The following is a 16,316-nucleotide window of genomic DNA, read 5'->3' as shown; positions in this document are numbered from 1 at the left end:
TCGATTATTTGTTCGCGTAATTATTTTCGAGCCTGGCTCTCCTCTGCTTGGATCTGGCAACCAAGACCAGGACGTCCTCCCCTCTTGAGCCGGTCACAACGATCTGGACCTGCGGCTGATCATGTCACGAGAGAGTTTGCCCCAAATCCGGGGGTAAAAGTGTGTGTGGACTTGTGGTAACCTGGGGTAGGGAGGATACTGTCATGCGGGATAGGCTATAGCCCCCTTTGAAGGGCTGCTAGCCGGCAGCAACAACAGGGACACAAAAGTATTGCCGAAGGGGGCAATAAGAAAAAGTAAAGATAGGCCGGATCGATTGATAATGAGAAACCAATGCCAATCGACCCTGGGACGGGGTAGTGGCACTTCTGAAGCATCGTGAGGTCCCAACCAGGAAGTAATCAACGCCATCCAGGACAGCCCTAGCGCAGTGTCCACCTGAGAAGAGGAGAAGAAAGAGGAGGGTCCCACTGGAGCTTTGCTCTGAGACTAGCTAGCACGATAGCATCAGAAGACGGAGAAACGGAGAGACTGGCTTTGACTGGGGGAGTGTCGTTGCGTGGCATTGGCATTGGCATTGGCATTAGCATGGCATGATGGATGGGATCGAGGACAGGTCCGACGTTGCAGACGGGCGATTACGTACGCTGAGGAGCACTTCTTCACCACGGTTACTCATACCAAGGCGAAATGCATGGCAGAGCATGACAACAGCGCCGCACAGAATGGGCAATATGCCTGATACAGGAGATCGACACGCAATTGCGTCTTCTTTGCCTACCAAGGCGCACAGCCATGGCAACACGAATTATTCACGAATGGCATGTTTGAAAGCAACCACTGCCATGCCATGCCAACTCAGCTCAGCTTACAGCACAGTAGCCCAGCCTCAACAAGACGACAACCACAGGTCAACGTGGCGGTCGCATAACGTTTCGGTACAGGTCCCGTAAAAACCGAAAAGGGCTTGAGGGCTCTGAGCAAAAAAATCACCGAGAAAAAAAAGGATCAAAGGGGGCAGTCGGAGCCGCTTCATGGAATGGAGACCAATCAGTCGAGCACGACATGAGCAAGAGGCCTGATGTGCCCCACGCGCCGGGCCGGCTATCAGAGAGAGAGAGAGAGAAAAAAAACTACAGCGCTCACAGCGAGAGGAAGCCCACGGTGAAGTGGAGCGAGAGAAGGGTGGGCGAAAGGTCTCACCGTCGAACCTCTTCGGGCATTGGCGGCGGCCAGATGGGCTGGGGGGGGGGGACCCAAGGACCAAGCGGGCGAACGAGAGGGCGAAGAGCAAACTCCACACGCCTCTCCAGGTCGGCATCCCAGGACGAAGGTGAGAGGTCGGCGTTCGGGGCGTGGAGGCCGAGTCTTGTCCTCTCGAGGAGGGAGGGGACTCCACGGGCGCAAACAGAGGCCAAAAGATTGAGGATCCCAGAGATGGGGAGAGACTCGGAGGATGGTCGGCGCGGAGGGGTGGACTCCGCGGTCGAAAGGCCATCTCGGGAGGGGTGGCCGTACCAAATCCCCAGCTCATCCGTCGTTGTCGTCCCGACACTGGTCGTGACTCGTTTCGTTCGCTCTTGTCTCCGGGGGCGGATCATGAAAGTTTTCTCAATGTTGTACCGAGGGAGATGAGGAGGCAACTTGCAATGGAAGGGTTGGACGAGGCTTGGAGTCGTACGTACATTGGGTCTCTGTAACTCTGATTTTCTTCCTTCCTCATCTGTTGCTGCTCGCCCCGTTATGCCCCCCAGGATAAGGCCCGAAGAAACGGGGCATCCAGGTTTCCAGTTGTTCCAGAGCCCCAGCGCAGGTTTCCAGTGGAAGACCTCATCACACCTTCCATTGGAGCCTCCTGCTTCTCCCGCTGGGGTAAGGCAGTGACGAGCCAGAAAAGCGGAGGGGCAGGAAGGTACGTACAGTCCACGCCCCACGCCCCACACGCCCTTCCTTACTTGCCCTCCCACGCTCATAAGATCACCCCTCATTTTTTCGTCTGAGTGGACCCTCCATTGGCTTGTATGGCTCTTGCGTGCTTGAGGTGAAGAGGGAAAAAAAAAACTGTGAGAGCCCACTAAGGGGGCCACCCACGGGGCACTCCACTCACTGAACAAACCCACTGGACATTGACATTCCCCTGTAGCTGTAGCGGTGCACCGGACCAACCCCCTAGTCCTCTAGTGACCTGCCCTGCTGGCCCTGAGGGCGCTCCTGTTTTACCGCTGCCTGGCACAAGGCGGGCTCAGGTACCCTCGGGCGGTGCCTACAAGCAAGCGTGGGGTGCAGGGGCGTGCATCTAGGCAAGGCGTGTGTGCGTGGGTTGCTTGTTCCCGTCCCTCGTTCCTTCTTCCCCCCTCCACGCACCCTCCACCCTCCTCCACCCGCTCCGTTCACTCGCTCGTCCTTCTCCGTCTCGATGTCGCAGTGCGTGTTCTAGTACCGACCCGGCCGAGCCCGGCATTCTTTATAACCATTGGATCCCCCCCGTCCCCTCCTTCACTCCAGATTCCCGTTCTCTCCAAATCGTTACGCCAGATCCTCCAGCTTCCCCGGAACTTGACTCCTCCACCAACCTGCATCAGCATCAGCTTCAGAGACTTCGGTCCAAGAACAATCACCCAATACACCAGCAACCCAAACTGCACATCAACGATCGCTATATCAGCTCTCGACTCTGGACTCTTATCCACCGACATCGCCAATCTTGATAACCTCTATCACGTTGAGCGTTGGGTCCACCACCAGTCGAATCACATGCAACGAGCACTGGATTTCTCCAACCTACTGAATCCCACAGCGTCGGCTGATACGGAACCCGAGAAACCCCAACAGGGCGACGTCGAGATGGCAACCGCAGCAGTCACTGTTATCAAGCCCAACGGGCCCCTCCCGGGTGCCCAGGCCTCAGAGAGCTCCAACGAGCTGCCTCGACCTTACAAGTGCCCTCTCTGCGACAAGGCCTTCCACCGTCTCGAGCATCAGACTCGACACATCCGCACTCACACTGGCGAGAAGCCTCATGCCTGCCAGTTCCCTGGCTGCAGCAAGAAGTTCTCTCGCTCTGATGAGCTCACCCGCCACTCCCGTATTCACAACAACCCTAACTCGAGGAGAGGCAACAAGGCTGCTCAGCAACACCAGCAACAACAGCAGCATCAGATGCACCAGCAGCAGGGCCTCCCGCCTCACATGCTTCCCGATGGAATGATGGCGCCGCCTCCCGCTCCCAAGACCATCCGCTCTGCTCCCACATCCACTCTGGCCTCCCCCAATGTCTCTCCTCCCCACTCTTACTCGACATTTGCTCTTCCCGTCTCGGCTGTTCACTACAACCGAAGTGGTGACATTTCCATGCTGGCCAAGGCCGCTACTCAGGTTGAGCGTGAGACCCTCACTGCTCCTCCTCACCACAACTCGCGTCACCACCCCTACTACAGCCACGGAATGCACAGCTCCCGAGGCCACCTCCCAACGCTCTCCTCTTACCACATGTCGCGCTCTCACTCCAACGATGAGCCCAACGACGACCACTACTCGGGCGCTATGCGACACTCCAAGAGGTCGCGGCCCAACTCCCCCAACTCGACGGCTCCCTCTTCGCCAACCTTTTCCCACGACTCTCTGTCTCCTACTCCCGACCACACTCCCATCGCCACTCCCGCTCACTCTCCTCGCCTGCGACCTTTCTCCGGCTATGAGCTCCCCAGCCTCCGGAACCTGTCTCTCCAGCACAACACGACCCCTGCTCTGGCCCCTATGGAGCCTCATCTCGAGAACCACCACCTTCAGGGACCTCCTCCCGCTTCTGCTCCCCGCGCCACTGGAATGTCCCTGACGGACATCATCAGCCGGCCAGACGGATCTCAGCGAAAGCTCCCCGTTCCCCAGGTCCCCAAGGTAGCAGTCCAGGACCTGCTCTCGGATAACGGATTCAGCCACAGCGGCAGGAGCTCCGGCGCCAACAGTCTGGCAGGCGGCGATCTCATGGATCGGATGTAGGACAGACGATTGCTTCGCAGCTCGCACGACATGATGACGAACAATATGGGTTATAGAGGTATAGAAAGAGACGGCGTTTACGGGTTACTACATGGCAATCGAATTTCATCATCTCAAACACAGGATTGAGCACTCCAGGACTTGGGCGGCACTTGTGAAACGAAAGAAGGCAGGCATTTTTCTCCAGGGGCGGCGGACATTGGTTCCAACATGAGTCCCGCCCTCTATGGGGGGCGGCAGAAACTAGATTTCGAATTGCGGAGCACTTGGATTTTTCCCTCGGGCTTGCCTCGGGGCTGTTGGGGCCACCATACCTCGACCGGAAAAGCAGAGTCTATTTCGATATCCATGGCTGGTTTTTTTCCCTTTCTTTTTTATTTCTTGAGACAAAAAACTCGACTCCTGTCTATTCAAACAAAAATTTTATGTCAAATGTCTAATGTTCATGTCTTCCTTCTCTTGTTCAATGTGCGGGATCACTTCTATTGCTTCGGCACTAAATGTATGATTTGGCAGAGGGTCTGAAAGATAACTAATGGCGACCAGGGGTTGCAGTATCGGGGGGTCGGCATAATGGGCGGAGACGTGCCCCCGGGGGGATTTTGCTCTCCTGAGAATTACGAACCAAGTGTATGATGTATGGTAATAGATAGACGCAGCGCAGCGCATGCAAAGCAAACTAGCTCGAGCTTTACCCACTCAACCCTGACCTGGCCTGTGACTTTGTTGCTTTGACTTGACTTGATGTGATCTGACCTGTGTGATTTGGAATGGCAAGCACTTGATCCAACATGTGTAAACAACCTGTCCCGGTGACCGACGTCAGGATCGCCTCGTGTGACATAATGAAGACGGAGGGAGACACTGTGGGAGGGAGCACCCAGATCAGATCGGATGGACAACCCTGCGGAACCGCAGCTGGAGGGTTGGAATCTGGATCGGGTCCTTACTCAAACGGGGGAGCAGGTCCGGGGAGAACCAAAGGGAAAGCAGAAAAGTCAAGTTGAGGTGCTGTAGCTAGCGAGCACACCTTGGGCCAGGCAACTCGCGCTTTGGCATGTCGTTTGGCCTGTTTGGGTAGCAGGGCCAGCGAGGCGTTCAGCCAGCCCAGATGGGCGGCTTTAGTGCGCGCGCCCCTTGGGGGCTTGGGGGGAGGATAGGTAGATCTCAGGATGCCGTCATTAGTCGGGGAGTTTGACAGCATCCGTGGTTGCTAGGGGCTTGTCGATTGTTACGCAGATGTTTTCCCCCTTTGACCCGGGGAACACTCCTTGGTCAAGATGAGACTCTTTGCTTGTGTTGCGTGTCCCTCGAATCGATGTCCTCTCTCTGGCCATGTCTCTCTTCTCTCCCCCACCCACACACGGGCACACACACACACACACATGCTTCCAAAGGGCTGACGGGACGGCACAAATCAATCTGCCGCCTTCCCCCACCACTAGAAAGCCAAGGCCTGGGAAATCCCACCCCCCAAACCCATGCCCCTCTTGGATCTCTCGTCCAACCCCTGCGCCGTCAGCTCAAGTGGGTGAAGATGGGTTGAAAGTCAGATGGTCGCAGTTATCACATGGAGACGAGAAAACCGCAGGTGATAAGAGCACAACACCACAAGGGCCTGAGCCTAAACACCATCCACTACCACACACACACTCATACACAAGAGAGGAGGGGAAAATAACAATGCTTTCTCATCGGCTCTGCGGCTAAGGCGTGTATGGGATGGGATGGGTTGCGTGCAGCACGCGGTGCGAGGTCGGCGCATGAGCGGACCGTAACCGGGCAGAGGAGGGAAGCGAGAAGTTGAACCGGATTCTTTTCTGGTCTGATGAAAAAAATATTTGCCAGCAAGAGAAAAAAAAAAAAAAAGAACCCCTCCGGTTTTCGAGGCGCAGCGGCCGCACGCTTCCCCAGTTTGTGAACGCATATGCTTTCAGGGCGCTCCAGCAGAGAGTGGGCTCTGAGTTTCAGGGTGCAGCGCCTTGGCCTCGAGTTTATCGGGCAATGGAAAGCAACCAGAACCAGTCCAACATTGGACCTAACTTTCTGTGTGCTATGACAAGTCCCTGACAAGGCTTCGCCTCGTTTCAGTTCCCCCAGACTCTCTGTGTGTTGTCAGGGGTGGTGGTAACACAAAAAAGCAAAGAACTGACGTGGAATCCCCATACAGACAAAAAAGCTCGTAAAAGCAACTGCAACATTTGGGGGGGCAGAAACCTTCTGAGTGGCACGCCTCAGAAGCTCTGCATCACGTCAGCTTGTGAGGCTTTGGGCGGTGGTGGTGGATGAAAGCTGAGCCCAGGCGCAGCCCCCCTGATAAGTGTTTGCCTGTTTTCCCTCCCTCCTGGTGGCGGCTTTGTTTGATAACAGGGCCAAAGCGGCCGTCTGTCTTACAGTACAATCAGAAGGAAGCTCTTGGTGCATCCAAAGACGATGAACCACGTAGGACGGAGAGAGGGCTGGTTGCGCGTCCCCCCCAAGACCAAGACCCAAGCCTCTTACTCTTCCTTCTTTAGAACCGCGTACAAGTTCAGGGGTGCAGCTATTTAGGATTTGGCAAAGGCAAGGGGAAGCAGCGCCATTGGGTGGACGAGCATTGGGGGGCGTACAGTCGTCATGTTTGTGCGTTGTGCCTCTTTTTTACCCCATGTGCCAGTTGAATGAGGCGTCCAATGTCAGGTCTACGCACGGCAATCCCGCCTGTGAATTGTTGGGGGATGGATCAAGGGAAGTCCGCCCTGTGTAAGAGGCAGGTCGGCCGGCTCGTAGGGCCGCTCCACGGTCTCGGTCTCGGGCCGGGATGGTCGGTGAAGGTGAAGGGGAGGCGTTACGCGCGGAGAGTCGCACAATGGGCGTATCTCTTGCTCAATCCGGCCGCCCTTCGTGGGCTGAGTGGTCGAGTGCTGGCCCCTGGCCTACGATAAGCAGTCCGGTTTAATTAGAAGGCGGACCAAGATGCAGCACAAAGCACCACACGTGCGTCCTACATACCACCTACTGTACATGTACAGTACACCGCCAGAACCGGGGCTGGCGAATGAGGGCTGAGCCGGAAATCGGGAGAGGATAGACATTAGGGAAGTGGTGTGAAGAAATCTTGGGAACCCAAAGGAAGGAGAAAAAAAGGGAAGCCCATGTTTGGTCCATATCTAGGCGAGTGTCAGAAATCCGGGGGTGGTGTGTGCGCGTGAAATGCGGGTGTGTAGCCGCCGCTGGCTACTTCTACTGCTTGCTTGCTTTTTGGAGGGTGGTATTCGCGGGGCAGAAAGAGCCAAAGGGAAAAAAAAAAAGCTGGGGTTGGAATGGGCGCATTTGGCTGGTGGATGGACGATGACAACGGCATGTCGACGACGTCAAGTCTTTGTCGATCTTTTCCCCTGACAAGAAGGGGAAACCAATTTGTGTTATCACGCCCGTTTCTCGAGTCATCGTCGTCGCGGCCCCCGTTAATGACGATGACGATGTCTTATCTTTTGGGTTTCCGGGGCCCCGGAGGAACGGAGTCTCTAATGTTTGACTCAGGGGCCGAGCATTTTGGAGCTCATTGTGCGCCAGTTTGCATCTCCCCCAGACCAGGGCTCAGATTGAATTAATGAATGAATACCCTCATCACCATGCAGGCAGGCAGGCTTGAATTTGTCCCACGTCCAGCTGCGGATAGCGGCGGCCGCGGTCTGGGGGAGTGTGTGACTGTGTCACCTCACCTGGGGATGGGCGCAAGCAATGCTGGGTGGGCAGTTGAACAACCTGATCCTGAATCCCGGTATCCTGATCTAGCATTGGAAGTCGACCACCGCCAACAAGAGACCACCGGCCCGCTCGACGAGAACCGAGTCAAGTCATGGGAACGGCAGATCTCATACGGGCCGGAGTCTGGCGTGGGGTTGTCTCCCGGACTTTGAATGCCATCAGAGTTGACTAGTCAAATGCTTGGTAGCATGCCAATCTTGGTCTTGAACACGGGTCAAGTCTCGGGATCAGCGTGTCTCACGACACAAATACACATGAGCTCCTTACTTGTTGTCTAGAAGATGCCGTCAAATGGCTGGCTGACCCGAGACCAATTCACTTCAGTTTCTTTCCTTTTCTTGCGGGGGTGGAGTTGTGTTGTCGGTTGAATGCAGTCGGGATCGGCCATCGCTTCTCCTGCATCATCCCGCCTTGCGTCGCGCGGTTGAGACGAGATGAGCAAGCGGCAGACGAGAAAAGGGAGCTTTTGTTCTTCAAGGGGCGTGTGAGGCGACCCTTTCATCCATCCATTCTTTCAATTCCAAATTTCTGGGGAAAGTAAACGCCCTTCTTTCCTTTGTTCCTTCGACCTATCACCTGCCTAAGTAAGACTTGCCTAGGAAGGCAGGCAAGCTCTTGATGCAATCTATGCGCCCACTTAAGCGCTACCTAGACTTTTAGTCGAATCGCGACGAGAAGAAGGGTCTCACTTGGTCGATCCCTTATCTTTCTCATCCTCACATTCATGTCCTCGATCGATTGACACCGAGCCTAACTCGTATCCTCACCTCGCCATCATTTAGCCGATCATTCAAAGGGCAATCGGCGTACAGAAAAGCCACTCTGCCTTTGTGGAGCTATCCGCGCAAAAACCCCAGACGATCGGCAAACGCCCGCAGACAGCTAATGACACATCTCCCATGCCCAGGCCAGGCAAGACCAGGCAAGACTGTTTCCACAAAAGAAAAAATAACCTGTAAGTTGCGGTACCTGAAATCGGGCAATCTAGCCCGGGACGGAGCGCTGATCAGGGCACCCTGATAGCGAAGAACGGGCAGTCCAGCGTGTTTTCCAGTTGGCGCTAGCTCCATTGTCAAGCGACATTTGATGCTCCTCGTGGCCTGCTTGCGATGCCCACGGGATGGGGCTGCGGATACACACGGCATGAGCATGAACAGAGCGTGAGCGAGCGGCCGTTCATCCACACGACGGGGCGGGCCAGGGAGTTCCAGCGGCTGGGAAATGAGGCCTTCAGAGGCCCCTCTGGCGAAACCGAGAACTGAACTGGATCAGGTCTCGGCCGGCAAGGGGGCTTTGAGGGCGAGGGCGAGGGCAGAGAGATGTCACAAAGCGGACCCAGGAATGACGACAGGATCCTCCAGCAGCATCGACGAGAAAGAATCTGATGAGCGCTGTGTACCTCTACGGAGTACCCGCCGCAGCACCTCCAGCTCCAGACGATGGATGTGTCCCCCACGCCGCGCCCCGCGAGATGTCAGAACAGCAGGGGTCAGCATGGGGAAGATGTCGTTGCAAACAACGATGCCCTTGCCAGACAGCTCCATCTAGGGCCCCAAGGGGTGTGGGTAATCGCACGGGGGTCCTCTGTTCTGGTTTCATGCCCACAGGCTCCAAGCACCGGGTTCGGTTCACCAACAAACACCTGCTGCTGTCTCGGCCTCTGAGAGGTTTATGCCGTTGAGCAACCCCCATCCAGCATCGTCTCATCTTGCGCCGGGACTGCTCATGCTGACAACGAGGCAGAAAGGTATCCATCCGTACATACTATACAGTAGACTCACTGCGGCTTGTATGCCGGACGGGTTGCACCCCGATGCCTGACCGGTCTGTCTGAGTCTGCACAGATTGCCGCGAGCAAGTTTGCGCAGACAAGTGTCAGGCAATGCACAACATTTCCCAGGTGCCCAAGGCAGTTGCTTGCATCAAGCGCAACCCTCTTGTATCTTCATTTGATAAGAGGCAGAAACCGGCTTCCGGCTAGCGCACGTCGTTGGCTGCTGACAAGTGCAGCGTGCCCGACGTGTTGGACAGCCCAGATTGCCTGTTCCCTGCCAGAGCATGGCATGGCTGCGATCCTGTCATGTACGTCCCGTCCCGGCAGACGAAACCAACACCGAACGTGGCCTTTGCTTGGCGTGGGAGACGACGGGCTTTGGTCCTACGGGCGTGAGACGGAATCCAACGTGACGGGACAATCTCCCACGGGTGGTTCGCGCATCTGACTATGAAGCAGGCATTGCACAATTTCACGCTCTGCCTACGACCTCGTCTGATACTTGGACCAGGCCCAAATGATGCAGCTCTTTGCATCTGCCACCCAGGCCTGCCCTCTTTGTTGATGCCCAAGGCGGCCGCAGCCCACGCATAACGACAAAGAAGCTCCGTGATTGCCCCGTCTCGCTTCACGGGCTTATTGTCAGTCAATCACACAACCTTGCCGTGTAACGAAGAGCCTCACACCGCACGTCCTTGACTGGCCATTGCGCAACCACCAGCGAAGGGTTGGCTTCCAGTTGCGCCCGGCCGTCTGAAGGAACGTGATAAGACTCTGAACTCGCAGCATGTGCGTTGCGGATGCTGAGGAAGCTATCTGCATGTGCTCAATCGCGGAACCGAGAACTCTGGAGCCATAATGGATCTTGCGGCCGCGGAATATGGAGCTTATCATGAAGCTTGAGACCTTGGTTGGGGATCCATCGCCCTGACAGGCCTTATTTCGCCGGAGCGTTGTGGGGATCGCGGAAGCAAGGGGCCAAATATGAACGTCTGTGGTGAGATTGTAACGCGTGTTTAGGGCTCTGAGGCATCCAAAAGTGAGGATTGATGGGACCTTGTTGAGCCGCCATCTATCGATGGAAAGCTTCCGCAGGGCTGAGATTCCCACCGCGAGTCGGTTCCGCCGGCAGCGTTCTGCCGTATCACGGAGCTACATGTTGCCTATTGTTGGAACGTGCTTTGGCTATTTGTCACAATCACATGTGAGGAACCATGGCTAACAGGTACGTGTACTGAGTCGATGTTGACTAACAAACTCGAGGTCTTTCAGAGGTTGGAGATGCACGTTGAGGGTGTAGCAGCCCCGATTGGGCTCTCTTAGCATGTGATAATGCTTGCGCAAGCTCTGGTTTTTACTTTATTGAATAAGTGATGAGTCGGATCATAATAGTCCATGACGGAAAGGCTCTGAGTGGGCTGCTGCAGAGTCGTTGACGGCATCGGCATCAACCAAGATACCTTGACTTGCACACCATTAGCTTCGTCAACAACAGGCACCTTCTCAGCTGTGGACGCATCCAAGATCGGAACGTTCGGGCACCACGGACCACATCCCGATCTAATCAGGTACGCCCGGCATGAACATGGTGGATGATTCTTTCAGCCTCAATTCCAGGTTCACCTCCCCGGGTGTGCTGGTGATATTTGCTAATATTTTAGCTCCCAACAAGCCGGGGAACGACTAAGCTGTTCGGACATGCGGAAAGACTTCACCTCTGGAGCTTGCACATGGCGAATTAGCCTTGCAAGTTTAGCTGATGGGCTCGTATCATTCTCGGTCAGAATCCAGGCGCTCGAAACAGCCAAGGAGGGCTTGCGTCAAGTCAAAGCCACCACGCTGTCCTCTTTTTGCAGGGTCCAAGGCTAATCCAAGGTGAGCTCGCCAGTGAGGAGCAAGCACGTTCTCAGCAGGGATCTTGAGCATCCAGGGTCTGTCTCTCCTCGGAGGAAGACGGAAGATCCGAGAAGACTTCGGGAAGAGACGTGTTCTCGCGCACTAATCAACCCCTTTACGGGTGAACGAAGAGCCCCCGATCCAAAAGCCAAGAGATAACGTCAGTTTTACGGGGCCCGTGGGGAATTGGATGAATGAAATGCTGGGGGTGAGTCGCGGGAACCGCAGAGCCGCTCGTCCGAGGCTCGCAATTGCCGGCGCAGTGTTGCTTCGGCGGACGACCTCCTGACGCAAGACGCCGGGCGTAGACCGAGATTGTCTTGAATGGCGGCATCCCGAGGTCAGTGAATGGAGACCGAATCCCCGAAGACAGAGACTGAGATCGCGGATCCGACTTCGGATCATGACTCTAGTGGCAAGCCTTTTGTCAAACTCTGTTCATTTCCCCAGATTTCACTCCGCACGCCCGTGCCCCAGAAAACGCCGATCGCTAAGCCGCAGTACAGTGCTGTAGGCGTAGGCGTATGACAAGTGTGGAGGATGGCCATGATAGCTTCGTGGAGGAACTCTAGTTCAGTTCCACGCAAGGTTTCGCCGACTGTCGACACTTGGGGATAGTACGACTACTCCGTACCTGATTATGTAAATGAATAGGTGCTTGAGACGGTAGTGTAAGTGTAGTTTTCAACTTGGGTGTTAGTCAATAGAAGACTACCTACCCAACTCCTCAACAAAGCAAGTCAAATCAACCTCCAGCCTCGAAGTTCTCTGACGTCGAGAGGCTCCCATGCGGCTCAAGAAACACGAGGTTGTTGGCTTGTCCCCCGCATAATCACATGCCGTGGCCCGTTCTTGGGGAAGGATGGCTGCCGGTGGAAACGCGGCCCGTATATCCCACAACCTCGCCGCTACGTAGCGGGATGCCGAGGTGATGCCGTGCACCGCGATGACCGAGGTGTTTGTGAGCTGCCATGAATATGTGATTCGGCTTTGTAGTTCCATGGGAGTTTATGGGGGGTGAATCTGAGAACCCATGTCGATGTGAACAGCTTCAAGGCTAGAGTGTATTGTGAGATGAGGCGTGGACAAACGACCCGAGGTTATTGCCGGCCTCGGTATAGAGTGGTCGATTCGGCATGATGGTTCATGTCACATTGTGGAATTCTACGATGAACGTGTCTACCGAGGCTGGGATGATCCTAGATGTTGGTGAACTACTAGCCTGCCTTGACTGTGAGAACCAGTTCCTTGGCAGAACAATATCGAACGGGTGGTCATACCACATCCCTATTGAGAAGGTTGAGTATTGCCGAGTTACAAGTCGTTGTAACTCGTTCAGGCCTGGGGTTGAAGAGATTCAACTAGAGCTCATCAACGAAGTATCATTCGTCCTACTATCTACGATCCTGGCATCACCTTGGGGATATAAGAATCCATACAGCTTTGGGGTTACCAGCGACTGTCATACCATGACACTAAAGAAAGTGTCAGAACCCATGAGACTCGGTTGCAGCCGAGACTTGAGGTGTTGTGACATGTCTGCTTGATCTGGTTCATACAGCTATGGTTCTAATGTGGCGAGGCTGGTTGTTCAACAAGGCCTAGGACCTACTACGTTCTTTTTCGCAGAGATAGGATTGCATTTGAGTCTTATAATAGTCTATAGTTGGTGCAATAACTGGAAGTAGTTACAGATACTAGATCTTGGGAAAGCGGGCAGTTGTACTTCTAACCACCCTTATATATCAGCTCCCTCAAGCGGTCGAAACTGCTTTAGATAGTCATGGTATGGGACCTCAAACCATTAAAATCGCCAGAAGCCATTGGCAATAGTCTCTTCGTTCTCATAAGCTTACATCCTGTTGCCAGTGCTTCCTTTCACAGACGTTAAGTCACCTAAGTGAACTATCGAGAACTCTGGGGGCAATCGTTTTGGGTAGGGTTGAAACTCTTCCGTTAAGTGTGCCCCTGAGGCTGGATACAGAAGATCGAACGAATGAGTCGACGCACTTTATGGGGCAAAGCTGGTCTTGGGCGATTCGAGGGTTATTTTCAACTGGCTATAACCCAGTCGTGAGCCTCTTCTATAGCAACTGACTACACCGCGATGTCATCAATCGCACAAGCGGAATATGGCCTCGCAAGGTAGGATCAGTACTGATCCGCAGCCTGGCAGAACTACTCGCCTTCTACACTCAGCTCAAATTCTTTGAGCCCAGCTAATGCTGCCTCCAGTAGTTTGAAACCAAGCCCAAAGGTATCACGTTCCCAGTTGCTTATGTAGTAGACATATTCAGCTCGGACCAAAGCCGATGTATATCGACAGAGCTACCTCGTGTGAATAACAGCCTCAACATGTTTTGTGCCTTATGTACTCAACTTGTGAGTGTCAAGCGGAACTGTCTTGGTGTTTTTGCTTAGTCAACGACACATGAAATAAACACCCCTTCTCATTCAAGCATTAGAGAGGTTCGTTGAGACAAGTCGTGTACATGGGGCATATCTGAAAAGCTGGTTGGATGCCAGCCACTGCATTGAAGGGCATGTCGTGGCGATACCACTGTATTTAGAACTGCATAGCTGTTCCCAGGCTGCCTTGGTGCATAGTTTAGGATAACTCATCCATTAAGTTGGCAAAAACTACGTTGTGTCAAGAAAGAGGCCTGGGGTATAAGCTGAAAGGATGAGCAAGCTTGGCCGATATCTCAAGAACGACCGGGTTATGTTCAGTCGTTAAAACCAAGTCCTCTCAGTTGTGAAAACAGCCCGGTGATCTGGACATCGCGTTCTCTCACTTGGAGAGTGAATGATATAAATACAGGTTTGGCTAAATGTCAAAGGCTGAGCAGTCCATGCCTTTTGACGATGCCTACTTCTCAGAGACAAGAAACCTCAGTAATTCTAGCTTCTATGAGAGGCCCAAAATATGAATCATGCATAAAGTTGTAATCCCACAGAAACTCATCACTTCCAAACCATGCCCGGGTGTGGTGGCCTTTGTAAGGCGGGGGCTTCAAAATGCATCGATGCCCTCTCACGGATATACCAGCACTAATGAGTATAAATAGCTTCACAGACTGCTCCTATCAAGTAAAAACTTGCTAGCATCCATCGTTAGGGCGTTATGGCTTAGCAAAGCCATACAATGGTGACACATTGAGGACGTAGTCGATCAGCTTTGGAGAGAGGAAATGGATTTATGTTCAGCGCGAACACATCAGACAGTGATGTATGTTTACTAGAGAGTGTCCGCTTAACAGGAAGAGCTGTAGAGTTGGCTCAAGGTGGCTTCGCTTGAGTATTGGTAGGCTAAGGTAAGGAGAAGGGTTTAGCTGGGAATGACAGAGTGATTGACCAGAGAGAGGTTTGGAAGAGAGTGATAAGAAGCGACCATGGATTAGCAACAAATGCTGTTCTCCTGTTGTCCAATCGAAGACTCACTTGACATCGACGAACCCAATCAAAGGGGACAGCTACCTAAATACAGATGGCCCTTCGAGAACTCCGCATTCGGGCATGAGAAATATCCAACATCATCAGCTAAGTTAATAGATACAAGTGGAAGCTGACTGAGGGCCAAGCAACCAGGATATGTTACATGGAAACCATGCCTGCTCATCACATCGTCGACGCCATAGCAGAGGCTTTCCAGACCAAGGCCGAATGTTGTCCTTGGTGGGAAACGGTATTGATACACTTGGCGCCGTGGTTCAACCCCACTTGACACCAAAGAAGCTGAGCTTTTTTCCTATTTTCGAAGCTGCTGTCTCTTCGTGCTCGAGGTAGACCCTCTCGTGACCCTTTACATCCACAAAGAAGTACTTGTACTCGTAGTCACCCTGTCCGCGATGTCTGATCATGTGTAGTCGCGCAACACCGTTGTTTAATGGCCCCTCGACCTGTTGCAGTTAGCATATGTCCGACTCTATGTATACTTGTGAACTTGCATAGAAATGCATCAGCAAGTGCTGGTTTCCCTGGGCATCAACAGACTCCGTGGACCTAAATTTGTCAGCGCTTGCCTGGTGCCAATGTGTGATATACATACGCAACAGGACGTGCCCGCCTCCACTTGTTGAATGTTTCGTCTCCATGCGCCGAGATCTTCTTGGCGTCGCCGAGCAGCTCTAAACATCGAGGGTCATCCTTGATTCTGTCGACGGCGCGATTGAAGTTTGAGATTTTGCTATCGGGGGAAAAGACTTCGGTCCACATGAAGTATGTCACGCCACCCTGCTAGATGTTTAACAACTTGTCGCATGTCTTGGTGGGAAAGGTGACTTACAGTGAGCACGAGGCCGATCAGAATCATGCCAAAGTTGACGGTCTGTTGTGTGGCTCGACCGGCCTTCTCTGCCACTGAGAGCTGGCTCCATGGAACATATCCGGTATCGTTGAATGGCGTTACTGCCCTCCGCTTAGGGCCCTGGGGTGTTGCGCCCACGCCTTTATGTGTCGCATAGCATCGCGAAAGTAGGAGAGGTTGTAGTTTGGAGGGGCACCCCACGAAGACGGTCGATCGGATCGGGATTAAGGAGGTGGTCGGCTTCATCCTGGCGGTCTCACAGCAGCCATGGTATCAGGACGATTGTCCTGACAATAAATCCAACGATTGAACCAACAAAAGGCTGACGTAGGAGTTGACTGCATCTCGAGCCTCTCTCAATTGGAGCTCCACGATGGAATGGGTTCCATGCTGTAGTTGCTTCACCGCCCGGCAGAACGACGTGGGGAAGAGATGCGACCGAATCGGGACTAGCGTTGCTGATATGCCACTTTACCTTAGAGACACCTGCCCTTGATGACCGACTCCTTATTATTCCTTGAACGATTCCGGCGCCCAACTTGACATTAAGACCTCCCTAGCCCGACGGACTCTGTCTCTTCTTTGACACGT

General features: G+C 53.8%; 2 protein-coding genes across 2 annotated transcripts; one reads left to right on the top strand and one right to left on the bottom strand.

The window, feature by feature from the left end:
- Positions 1 to 2,505: 2,505 nt before the first annotated feature.
- On the top strand, positions 2,506 to 3,999 carry NCS54_00255500 (DNA-binding protein creA; the record flags this gene model as incomplete). The annotated part of the gene is made up of 1 exon (XM_053148152.1): positions 2,506 to 3,999. Exon 1 carries the CDS (start codon positions 2,755 to 2,757, stop codon positions 3,997 to 3,999), a length of 1,245 nt encoding a protein of 414 aa, XP_053004127.1. The 5' UTR covers positions 2,506 to 2,754.
- An 11,130-nt stretch (positions 4,000 to 15,129) lies between these two features.
- NCS54_00255400 (Mitochondrial import inner membrane translocase subunit Tim21) lies at positions 15,130 to 15,971 on the bottom strand (the record flags this gene model as incomplete). The annotated part of the gene is made up of 4 exons (XM_053148151.1): positions 15,130 to 15,318; positions 15,355 to 15,421; positions 15,468 to 15,652; positions 15,705 to 15,971. The coding sequence occupies 4 exons, from the start codon at positions 15,969 to 15,971 to the stop codon at positions 15,130 to 15,132; spliced, it is 708 nt and encodes a 235-aa protein (XP_053004126.1).
- Positions 15,972 to 16,316: the final 345 nt, after the last annotated feature.

The sequence above is a fragment of the Fusarium falciforme genome, chromosome 2 (assembly GCF_026873545.1).
Source record: "Fusarium falciforme chromosome 2, complete sequence".
NCBI classification, from domain to species: domain Eukaryota; kingdom Fungi; phylum Ascomycota; class Sordariomycetes; order Hypocreales; family Nectriaceae; genus Fusarium; species Fusarium falciforme.
This window is presented reverse-complemented; position numbering and strand designations above follow the sequence as displayed.